This window comes from Caloenas nicobarica, chromosome 8, assembly GCF_036013445.1.
Source record: "Caloenas nicobarica isolate bCalNic1 chromosome 8, bCalNic1.hap1, whole genome shotgun sequence".
NCBI classification, from domain to species: Eukaryota; Metazoa; Chordata; class Aves; order Columbiformes; family Columbidae; genus Caloenas; species Caloenas nicobarica.
Genome location: NC_088252.1, coordinates 28,980,796 through 28,992,920, shown reverse-complemented (window position 1 = coordinate 28,992,920; position 12,125 = coordinate 28,980,796). Strand labels below are relative to the sequence as shown.

At 48.3% G+C, this 12,125-nt stretch overlaps 1 protein-coding gene across 10 annotated transcripts in view; it reads left to right on the top strand.

Annotated features, from left to right (window-relative positions):
* MBNL1 (muscleblind like splicing regulator 1) overlaps window positions 1-9,631 on the top strand; it is an 85,978-nt gene extending 76,347 nt beyond the window's left edge. For 7 of the 10 annotated variants that reach the window (XM_065640241.1, XM_065640240.1, XM_065640232.1 and 4 more), the window contains 4 exons: window positions 860-895; window positions 1,593-1,687; window positions 4,971-5,045; window positions 6,274-9,631. In XM_065640241.1, coding sequence (XP_065496313.1) covers window positions 860-895; window positions 1,593-1,687; window positions 4,971-5,027 — 188 coding nt within the window. In that variant the 3' untranslated portion in view covers window positions 5,028-5,045; window positions 6,274-9,631. The remainder of the gene's footprint in view (window positions 1-859; window positions 896-1,592; window positions 1,688-4,970; window positions 5,046-6,273) is intronic. The other 3 variants (XM_065640236.1, XM_065640234.1, XM_065640237.1) reach the window with 2 other exon arrangements.
* Window positions 9,632-12,125: the final 2,494 nt, after the last annotated feature.

Sequence of the window (12,125 nt, the reverse complement as noted above, 5' to 3'; positions counted from 1 at the left end):
ATTGGAGCAGCCAGATTGCGGCTAATGAACCGGTGTCCATCGAGATCGAGCCGTTGCTCCAGCCCATCGGGGAACGCCCCAGATGAGGAGGCAGCTCTGGCCGGAGGGAGAGCCCGGCCGGCCCCTTGTCATGGCCTGTCCCCGTGTGCTGGGACAGGCACAGCCCGGCTGGCCCCTTGTCATGGCCTGTCCCCGTGTGCTGGCACAGGCGCAGCCCGGCTGGCCCCTTGTCGTGGCCTGTCCCCGTGTGCTGGCACAGGCGCAGCCCGGCTGGCCCCTTGTCATGGCCTGTCCCCGTGTGCTGGCACAGGCGCAGCCCGGCTGGCCCCTTGTCATGGCCTGTCCCCGTGTGCTGGCACAGGCACAGCCCGGCCGGCCCCTTGTCGTGGCCGGTCCCCATGCTGGCCGCTCCGCTGTGCCCTGTGTCCCCGTGTCCGAGCAGGGCTGGACCTCAGGTACCTGTAGGCAGGTGCAGCTTTAAAGTATTTCTTTCAATCTGAGGAAACCAGGGTAAGGACCGTGACAAAGCTTATGTCAAAAGGCAAAAAGGTCTAAGCGTAAGGAGTTTTAAAGCAAAGCTAAGGAAGCTTTCACTGGCCGCGCGGCCACTGCCCGGTGCACACAGCACACGCCATAGCCCAGCACACCGTTCTCAGCTCTTCCCCTGCACTCCCACTGGTTCTGATGGATCACTGTGCTATTGTGTGGTTTGATTGTGCTGACAGTTACATGCCACTGTTCCCATAATAACTATTTTTCTTCTTTGTTCAAATGAAATTTCTAATGACACGTGTGATGGGTTGTTTTAATTCTTTTCCCTCTCCAAATCCACCTTCCTGTTGCAATGCATGATGGGCAGGCTCAATATTGTGCATGACACCCGCTACAAGTGTTGGTAGGTGCCAGCTTTGTTTCTTGATTATCTTAAACCTGTGGTGCAGCTCACGGACCCTCAAAATCCACTGCTAGATTTTAACTTATAGCTCTCGTGGCAATCCATCTCCCTTAGCCTCCTGCACTAACACCTGTCAATTAAATGCAGCCGTTTGATTTAATTGACAAGGACACATAGACGTCGTTAATTTTGTATAGCAGTTGTTTGAATTGCACATTGCTCTTTGGTGGATTTTGATTGGACTATGAGTTCCAGTGTTTAGAAACTATCTTGTGTTAAATAAAGACTGTATCTTGCTATAGCCACGTAGACGTATAGTGTCCTTCAACAACATTAATTTCTGTTTGCAGTAAATATTTGGGTTGAATTTTTTAAAGACAAAAATTTGTAAATGTAAGGGCATTTAAAAATTCTTCTGTTGGTTTTTGTATTTAAATGGTTAAGCTTGTTTGTGTCGATTTTCTTGATTTGATGGTAACAAGCATTTTCCTCTTTTTTTCTCTTTCATTTCCCCCCGTCTTTCTCCCTGGAATGTTGTCCTGCTTTGCACTGTGGTTGCATGTCACGCACTGGCAATGACGTCTCGGGCTTTTTGCTGCGATCAATACCATGCTCAATGATCCTCCCACGTCTCGCTCTGGTTCCCATACTGCTACACTCTTCTGTATGTTTGCTTATATGATTTTCCTTCCGAAAGTTCCCATGGTGCACGGTGCTACGCCAGCCACTGTGTCTGCAGCAACAACATCTGCCACAAGTGTTCCCTTCGCTGCAACAGCCACAGCCAACCAGGTTTGCTAATTTACAGCTTTGTTCCTTACAGACAACTTGAAATTGGTGCTTTTAATGAGCATGGGGGTTTTGATTTTACCTCTTGTTGGCCTACACATTCTCTCGAAGACCGGCAGCACAGCTTAATAAGCCTTTATCCATGCTCAAAAGGTGCTGCAGTTCCATTTCTGATGCTAAAAATAGTTGGTAATAGCGTTTCTGATTCAGTCTTAACACTTATGGGCTGTGCTGCTTATTTCTGCTCTCAGAGATGTACAGAGAAAGGAATAATACACAGAGCCCATTATTTATTTCTGTTCCTGTGAAGCTGACAGTTCTTTTAGTGCAGAACTGCCGTGAAAGGCAGTAAAACCTTGTGCAGAGGGGCTGCAGGAGCAGAATTTTAACAGTCTGAACATGTTCCGACTCCTCTTCCAAGAGCAAAACAAAAATGTTTGAGCACAGGCCGCTCTGAAACTTCTTTTAAACCTTTGTTTCAGGTTGTGATTCTGCCAGGAAAGGGCTCATTACTTGCTGCGGTTGACAGACTTAAGAAAATGTCCATTAGACCCTGTTTCTATTTCTAAATAGCTACCCTCGTTGTTGCCATCTTTGGATGTATTACAAGAATAAAAGGATAATGCTTTACTAGTAAGTGGTTAAAAAGTCCTCCCAGAAAAGGCAGAGACGATGCTGTGCAGACGAGCACCGGGGCCAGCAGAGCCGCAGCCCCGGGCGCACAGCTGGAGCTGCGCCTCAGAACGCAGCCTGGTGTTTTGATCCAGCTGGGTTGTCAGAAATGCAGATTTCCGTAGTGTATCTGGTTGAAAATGCAACAAACAAAAACTTTCTAAAGACCCTCTTGTTCTTATTAAAAAAAAAAAAAAAAAATTCAGATTTACTAGGAAGTTAAAATTGCCTGAGTCATGAAACTACCAGTTCTGGTGTAAGACTCAGGTGTTATTCGCAGCTCAGTGAGAAGCACGTGTGCCTTTTAGAACAGAGAACTAAACATTATCTTCTGGGGATGAATGTCAGTATTCGAGGCAGGCTCGCCTGACACAGTCAGCTCCCTAAGGCATTAGAGCCAGCTCCTGAGACAGTTTCCAAATGCCCTGCTAAGCTGCCGGGTTTGCAGGCAGGCCGGTGGTGGTGCCAGTGCCCGGCGGTGCTGGTGCTCCCGCGGGTGTAGCTCCCAGCCCACGCACCTCTGCCTGTTGTGCTGGCCAGCTGTGCCTTCTTAGTTAACCTGTCTGCTCACCGTTCTCTCAAAAGAATTATTCCAAAAATTACACTATTGCAGTGATATATAGGCGTGCGCATCCCGGGTCTCAAAAGTGACCTGGATATTTTGCAATTCCAAAAAATAGGCAGGTTAGTCTACTTAGCAAGTAGTGCTTTCTGCTCTTGAGAAGCATTTGCCTAATGACCATGTCACTTGCAAATTTAAATTAGTGTGAAAACTACTTTGTCTTTTGGAAAGCTAGGACTACCTCTGCATATGTGTCACCTAAGCCAGCAACCACCTCTGTGCCCAAACTATCTTAATATTGTCATTTATTGCACCGTACAATTAATTTAACTGTCTCTGTATCCTCTGTAAGTCCAGAGGGTTGTGAGAACAAGCCACAGGAAAATGTCATTATTCTTTAAAATCATCTCTGTCTAAATAACCATGCACTTTCCCAACTAGTTTACAGGGAAACTTTCTGTTATAGAATCTGATCATTTCATGCATATCCTCCCTGGAGCCTCATAACACAGTAAAGTACTGCAGCCAAACCTTAATATATACATATATTACAAATATATGTATATACTATGTGAGCAATGCTGAAATTATTTAATGCCACATGATGCAATGTGCGTGCATGCCAAAAGTCTGGAGATCTGGCCCTTCATCTTCACTGACTGGTGTTGAAGGTCCCTGGTGTGTCCCGGCAGCACCAGCCCTGACGCTTCTCCGCGGCGGGTGCAGCAGCCTGTCCTGCAGAACAACATGGTACGAGAAGCTTCGTTCTGCTTGGAGCCCCTTTCTGTCCCAGCTGGCGATGGTGTAGCTGTGTGGAGCTGCCAGGGGAGGAGAGGGCACGAGGGGTGGAAGAACCGGCACCAGGACCTGTAAGGGACTTAGTTCAGAAGAATCCTCCCCGTCCCCTCTCCTGTGCACACTGCCAGGGCAGCTCAGCCTCAGTACCTGTCAGGAACACCAGTCTTTGCAAGTGCAACACCCACTTGTGATGGTACAAATTGAGTTTGTGTCGGGTGCCCCAGCATATGTCCGTGTACGTGGGCGCATCTCTTTGCTCCCTCCAGCTGGACTTGTGGTCCTGTCTGTAGCACAAGGTCCCTCGTGGTTCCCCCCCAGCTGCTGTCCCCAGCGCTGCCCCTTGAGGGCAGAGCCCCCAGCTCCGTCCAGCACGCAGCCGGACCGCGCCTGGGGAGGGACAGCCGTTTGTCGCTTGTGCTGCCGCTCAGCTACTCTGCTTTTAGTCTGTCTTTTTTTTTTAATGGGAAATTAGTTGATGGGGCACATTGAGAGAGCCCCGGAGTAAATTCTGTTTGGGCAGATGAACATTTGAGGACTGTTTCACTGGGGAATCTGAGCTGTGAAGTGATGAGCACAATGCCTGCGGGGGCCGGGGAAAGAGCAGGAGGCTCTGCTCAGCTCAGCTAAGCCTGGCTCGGCTCTGCTCAGCTCGGCTCAGCTCTGCTCGCCTCGGCTCGGCTCAGCTCGGCTCAGCTCAGCTCGGCTCAGCTCTGCTTGGCTCGGCTCAGCTCGGCTCAGCTCGGCTCAGCTCAGCTCGGCTCAGCTCGGCTCAGCTCCCCTCCACCGCGGGTTTCACCAGCCCTGAGAGCCGAGCTCGGGACACCTTAGGTTTAGCATTGAAAAACCAAGGCAGTGAGAGCAGTGAACACTTCACCAAGGCAGGCTGAAACAAGGCCACCGTAGAGTTTTAGCATTTTAAATGATACGCTGAAAGCACAGAATTTTGTGTAGGCCAACAAAAAGGGCTATTTTCAATTACTGCACTGCATGACTTTTGTAGATTTTAACTTCTCTTATTTCCTAAACAACCAATAATACTTATTTATATTCGTCGGGTAGTACTTAACACAATGTTTTCCAGTTTTAAATTGCTATTGTAGCACTTTAGTTGACTTTAACTTATAGTTACAATATAAAATCCACCAACTCACAGCTGATCCTCACTTTTCCAAACTGGTGTTCTGTAGCAAAATGCTGTGTCTCTGGGTCGGCTCATTGCACGTGTTATTCACTCTTTACATTTTTTACCTATAGATACCCATAATATCTGCCGAACATCTGACTAGCCACAAGTATGTTACACAGATGTAGACATTTTGTCATCAAACAGTAAGTTCCCAATGTGTCGTTGCTTGCGGCTTTCTTACCTGTATGTGTGCAGAATTTGTCTTTTGCAGGGACTGAATGTTTTTATTTTCTAAGAAAACTACTGAGCTCTGGGGGGAGACTCCGACCCCCTGACGAGAGATCCCACAGTGAGCAGTGCCCGCCTCAGCTGGTGTGTTGGACCAGGTGTCCCTGTTAGTTTGCACATGCAGAAGGAACATATTACACATATGGAGAAACTGCTGAATAGCAAAATCAGAGAGGCTAAAATTAGAGTTTTACGTTTTGTTTATGAAGGATTATGGCCCTAGCCAGGTCTAGTGGGGGGATGGTTACATTAAGCTGTCTTTAGAAAGAACTAATTTTAAATCTCCACGTTTGCAAAGCCAGCATCTCTGAAAACACAGGTTCAGTCGTCTGCCCGGCTGAAGCCTGATTCTCTGGAGCACAGGCTGTCAGGTTCCGATGCGTGATGTATTTTCCTGGCGTGGGTGACAGGGCCAGGAGGGGTCCTGCCCGCGCTGTGCCTGCTGTCACTAAGGCTGCCTGCGGCACATCAGTGCCCTGGGACAGCGTCACTGGTGTTACGGCGCTCTCCCATGCGCATTTGGGCCGTGTTCTGTATGGAGCGCCTGGGCCGTAATGGGTTACTGCTTAGGGTGAGGGTTAGCTGGTGTGCCACAGTGGGTTTGTGATAACAGACATTTTGACACGGCTGCGGTGACACGGCTGCGGTGACACGGCTGCGGTGACACTGCCGGCCTCCCTGCACGGGGACAGGGCTGTCCCGGGCTGGGGACACCCGAGCGGGAGGAGGAATTGCTCTCTAGAGCTGTGAGAGGCGATAGGGACCAGAGAAATAGCTGCACGAGGTGGGCAGTTCAGTAGGAAAAGTGGCCTTGGGAGTGTGGGTCCCAGATTTCCAGGGATGAGAAGGTGCCTCTCGGGTCTGGGTTGGGCTCGCAGGTTTTCGGGGCAGAGCGAGGGGCCCAGGGCGGCGCTCACACCGCACGGGGGGTCCCCAACATCTGAGCGCATGGCTGGGGAGCAGCGGGAGGCCGGTGTGTTGTGCTTTGGGGTGTAAGTGCTGCAGGGACGTCCCGGAGGGAAACCCCGCGGGTGTGGGTGCCGCTGCCCCCTCCTCCCTGGCACAATGCAAACTTTGGGCTGCTGTGGTGCTAACGGGACGTTATGACTGTGTTGAAAATGCTTTCTCTTCTTTGCTTTCTAGATCATAACTAACGAGAACAGGACAGTGTGTTTGGCTGGAGAAGAGGACAAGCTCATTAGCCATAATGTATATATCGCCCCGCAACACTCGGAACTCCCTCAGCAGTAAGACGTCCACACATTGCATGTTAACGAGACGAAACGAGAACTCGGAAATCCACTGCACACTGTTGCCTATATACTTTGTACATTTAATTGATATTTGTGCTGAGGTGATCTTATTGTCTAAAACCTACACCATTGTCTATCTTTTCTAGCACAGCAGTATGCATATGGATTTGAATATGCATATGTAGTGTGTTTGCTACATAATCATGTATGTCGCGTTGAAAAGACAGACGATGATGTAACCATAAATCTATTATGTATTGGTACGTCTGTAGACCAAGATATAATTTTTTAAAGTAAGTTTATTTCTTTCAAGGTTTACAAATAACAAAGGTGCACCTTGTATTTAAAATTGCCATTATAGATGAGAGCGTGCATGCACAGTAATTTTTGTTTAAAAGTAATATTTTTAATGTAATAGATTGTAAGAAGTGGTAAGAGGTATCTGACAGAGATGAATGTGCCAAGCAAAACCACAACTGTGTATATTTTAAAGCACATCAATGGCTTTAAGTACCATGTTGTTAAGGATTCTCATGAAGTGCCATAGACTGTACATCCCGTTAGAGTATTATTTCTGCAGTGTTATTTTCAGAACCACGTTTTCACTTACTTTAGTAGTACCGATCAGTCAAAGGGCACCGTTCTGTTTCAAACCAAAGCTGTCTCAGAAATGGCCACCGGCTCCTGGCTGCTCCGTGGGCAGCGCAGGACGGGTCCTCCAGCCGCGCAAATTACCCGGCCTGGACATAGAGATCAACTATCTTAAGGCATTGTAGTGTAATATTTATGCATATTTTACTGTATAACGCGATATACGAAAGGGAAAAGCCATTTCTGAGACACAGTAACAAACGTTCGAGGAACTTCTTTTGCTTCTATTTATGGCCTCTGTCGAAGTCAAAAGGACTATAAATGTTTTGCAGAGATGGATTTCGCTTTTACTTCATCAGTCACGCTTTACGTGGTGACTCTAAACAAAGACGAAAGAAGCACTGACATCAGATGCATGACAAACCAAAACACAAAAAACCGGAGATGTTAATTAGCGTAGAAATCGGGTGGGTTAAATACTTGGGTGAGTTTTATATGTGATTTTTTTGTTGTTCAGATTAACTGCTTATAGCCTTAGAAAGCCTTTACAAAATAAAAACAAAACAATAGATGTGCATTCAAGTTTTGGGAGTGGATTCATCCAAAGGAATTCCCGTGGGCGGGTGGGTGTTGCAGCGGTGAGCGGTATTTGCTGTGTCAGCACAGGGCGAGGGCCGGGAGAGGCGCGGGCTCGGTTGTACGACCCGCCGTACTCCCACGTTTACTGCGATTTTATGCTTCAGAGAGATGCTTTATAGTGTAAGAATGACGTGTTGATTTTACTGATTGTACTGTACATCTATTAAAGCCTTAGATTATTACATTACGGGTTAAAACCCATACCAATGTAATTTCAATCGTGTTAAGAAAGTATAGGTGACTTCACATGTTATTGTAGTTACTTACCAGTATAGGATATTACTTACTTTTTTCTTTTTAAAATGTAGTTTTCATTTCTTACATTTATTAGATTGTGTTCATTTTCTATTACCAGATGAATACCATTTCAGTTCATAGAATTTTGTTTTATTAGAGTTTACTGATGACTTTTTCGAAAACAAAAAAAAGTAGTTTTCTTCATAACATACTCAGTTTTGAATTTACATGTAGTGTCATATGAATATTCGTATTATTGTTAACTAAATGATTTATATTTTACTGATTTAATATTACAATGTAAGAATGTCAGTCATTGTTAGTTCTTGTCTAGTTTTCATTAAAAGAACAAAGATCTTTTATATGGATATCTTATAATTATATAATCATTGCTAAGTAAGAAGTTAAGTTGTTGCTATCGCAACAGTCCTGGCAGACAATTGAGTAATATTTTGATGATTTATTTTGTTTGTAATTAGTTATTATGAGAAAATCTAGTTCCTAGATATTAGAATAAAATTTATTTTCTACTGTATCCATTTCAAATGTTAAAATATTGTTTAAATATTTTTTGAAATCCCTGAATATCAGGCCTTGTTATAAATAAGCTGCATAATCAATAGATCAAGGGACTTTTTGTTGATAATCCAAATACTCAAAGTTTACGTAACAAGAATTCTAGTGTGTGTGTGCAAACTCTTGAGGGTTGATTATGCTGCAGTTTAGCATGTGGGAACGTATAGAGAGAAGGTTGACTTTTTGCACTTCTGTATATAGTCAAAAAAGAGAGAAACCTGTATAATAGTAAGATCTTATTTTGAATAAAAATGTCTATAATTACAAGGAGTTTTGTTAAGGCTAATAAAATGACAGGCTGAACAAAATTGCTTGCAAAAGTGGCACAGAGTTAGCACTCCATACCCCTTCAAAAGGTTGCTTTGCTTTATGTGGACAGCTTGTAGTTTGCCAGGATTTTTTCAGCTGGAAAGATATGCCATCCTTCCAAGATCTCATGACTGACAAAAGCTCCACTGGTTCAAATCTGCCTGAAAATCATTCAGAAAAAAAGGAAAAAAAAAAAAGAAAAAAAAGAGAAAAAAAGGAAAAAAAAAAGCAGGTACTTCAGACCATCAAGGTGAAATCATGGATCGAATATTCCGTACATTATTCAAAAACTACTGCATGTTTAAAGTATCAAAAAAATATATTAAAGATATATGCTATTCAAACCAGTTTCTGACAATTTCAGTGGTTTATTGTTCACAAAAAAGATTCTTCAAAACAAATACTTTCACAAAAGAGTTAAATCATGAACAGGCAAACCAAACAGCACACCGTAGCTGTACTTGTTATGTGATTATTTTTTATCGCTGTAGTGGTCCTGTTCTTTTAGCAGGTGAAAGAGAAAAAAAAAAAAAAAAAAAAAAAAGGAAAACCTGGGTAATTTTACCATTTCAATGGAAAGTGTTCGAGAAACCTTGTCATGATCAATGCCAAAGCTGAAAGGAAACGTGCGGAGGCCGTGACGTGATCTGATCTCCAGCGCTCACACTGAATTAGCAATGACGTTGCACTTACTGCAACCCGCGACTTTCATCTGCTGAAAGGACAGATGTGCTTGGGTTTACTCTTATGTAATCACAGACTTACTTTTTGCTTGTAGTTGCTCCAAATTATGTACTCTGTCCTGGGCTGCAATTTGTTTTTATGCTTATTTTATTATTACTGCTATAGTTGACCTTGCTGTATGGAAAAAATAAAGTGAAAATACCCTAATAAAAGTTCTCTTTCTTAGTTATGTTTTTCTGTTTCAGGTTAAAAATGGCACCGCTTTTTAAACACATTTTTCATTTTATCCGCGTGTTTGTTTGGCTGAAGGGACACAATTTATTTGTGGAAAAAACCCTAGTATTGGGTTTTTTTCTTCAACAAAGCGTGGTATGTTAAATATACAGGATATATATTGAGAATGCTAAGTAGACATGATGTTATTGTTAAATCCAGAGGATAAATATAAACCACCGAGCGGCTGTTCCCTGTGGCAGCAGCTCGCAGCTGTGGGTGCGGGGGGGCCGCGCATCCCTGGGAGTGGGAGCCCACGGCCGCATCGCTCCCACAAATCGCTCCCATAATCACCATTATTGACCCACACATCTCAGGCCTGGTTTGGAAAAGGGAACGCATCACAACGCTTGTTTGCCAGGAGGATTCCGGGGTGTCCTGCGTTCATTAGCACAGCCCGAGAGGCCTCACCCAAGAGCTGTGTTTCAGAGGCTGCTTTTATTTTATTTCCCTCATTTCTCACCCGTCAGGACATCCCACTCCTGCCGGCCCAGCGCCCAGCTCGTTTGCGCTGCGTTTGTATCAGTGCTCGCGATGGCACCAGTGTTTTAATTTACCATCACATTTAGCTGCTAAGTGAAAGGAAAAAGTGTCAAGCAGCACGAATGTTCTAAGTTGGCAAAAATAACACGACTTTATTTTCCTCTCTGACCTATGAAGAAGAGCGTGGAGGTTCTGCAGTTGATCAGAGCTCCGACAGCTGCTCCCGGCCCGAGCCGGGCAGAGGCTGCTGGTGCCACTGCGGGTCCCCAGCCCCACGGGGGACCCGTGTCCCCACGGGGGGGTCGGTGTCCCCACGGGAGCTCCGTGTCCCCGCAGGTCCGTGTCCCCGCAGGTCGGTGTCCCCACGGGAGCTCCGTGTCCCCGCAGGTCGGTGTCCCCACGGGGGGGTCGGTGTCCCGGCAGGTCGGTGTCCCCACGGGAGCCCCGTGTCCGCCGGCCCCTCGGTGCGGGGCTCGGGTGCGGAGCTGCAGCTCTGCCGGCCCCGGGGCTCCCGCCGGGAGCTGCGAACATCGAACCCTCCGATGCTGCGGGGAACCACGAGGAGGAGCTGCTGCCGAAGCGGGGAGGCGGGGGCACCTCGCCGGCCGGGGCTGGGCTGTGACAACCGCCGGAGCGGTGACAACTGTGGCGGCTGTTAAAGCCAAAATAAAAGAACTTTGTTCAAAGGGACCCACGTTTGTCTGCAGCTGAGACGCATTCTGAAATGAGGAGAGGATTCGCAGCCTTTGGGGAAGGAGGAGCAGAAACCTGAGAGGGAGTTTTAATTGCCTTTGATTGTGATGAGAGCGGGGAATGGCATCAGGAGGGAAACAATAATTCTGAGGGTCTTTTTGCACACATTTATTAGGTGTAATTAAAAAAGCCTGTTACTTGCCCAAACCGAGCCGGTCACGCACTTTCTGTGGTGCCGGCAGCAGCGCCGCACGGCAGCTCGGTGCCCTGTGCTGGGGATGGGGCCGCGTCGGGCTCGGCTCTGCCCTGGGCAGCACCGGGACACGCAGCGACACGCGGGGCCGGGGACGGCGACACGGCCACCCGGCCACCCGCCGGGCCGGCGGACACGAAACCTGCAGCAGCGGCGGCTCCTGCAGCGCCTGAGCTCCCGGAAAGGGTTTGGAGAACCGCGCAGGTGCTGCGGTGGTGCTGAGCGGGGCGGGGGCCGAGATGGGGATCAGCTGGGGGCGAAGGGCCGGGGGCGAAGGGCCGGGGGACCCGCGGGACCCGCGGCTGCAGGAAGGACCCGGAGCCGCTGGCTGTGCAGGTAGGAGCTGGGTGCTGCTGGGCAGGGGTGGGCTGGGGTTCCAGGGGGGATGCTGCAGGAGGTGGCTCGGCTGCAGCCCTGGAGGGGTTTGCACGGGGGGGCTTTGCCCGGTGCTGCTGGCGCTGCCCGGAGTGCCCTGGGCAGGTCGGCCCGGCCGAGGTCCAGCCCAGCCCGCAGGTTCCGGCTGATGGCGCAGAGCGGTGCTGGGGCTGCGGTGCCGCCGGGTGCCCGGGTTGTGGCTCTGAGAGTGACTGAAGTGCGGGATGTAACGGGCCCTGATGCTGCTCCAAGGAGTTCGGGGCGGCTGGAACTCCTGCAGCTGAGCTGCCCGCGGGGGCTGCACCCCTCGCACAACACCGTCCAGCTCCGTGCCCTGGGTGGAAAGGTGCAGCTCAAAAGCCCCGAAGCAGCTCCCGTGCAGCTGCTTTAGTGGTGTTTCTGGTGCTGGCTGGTGGTGCGGGGGAGCCCGGGGGGTGGGATGGCTGGGGAGAGCTGCGGTGCCTGGTGCTGCTTGGTGGGGCTTCTGCAAAAGCTCGGTCGGGTGAAGGAGCTGTGACCTGTGCCGGAGCAGCCCCGAGTGTGGGTGTCTGCAGTGGGTGCCCTGCACGGGGTGCCCCCGGGGCTGGGGCTGGCAGGGAGCTGGGAAAGTCTCTCTTGTTGATACAGGC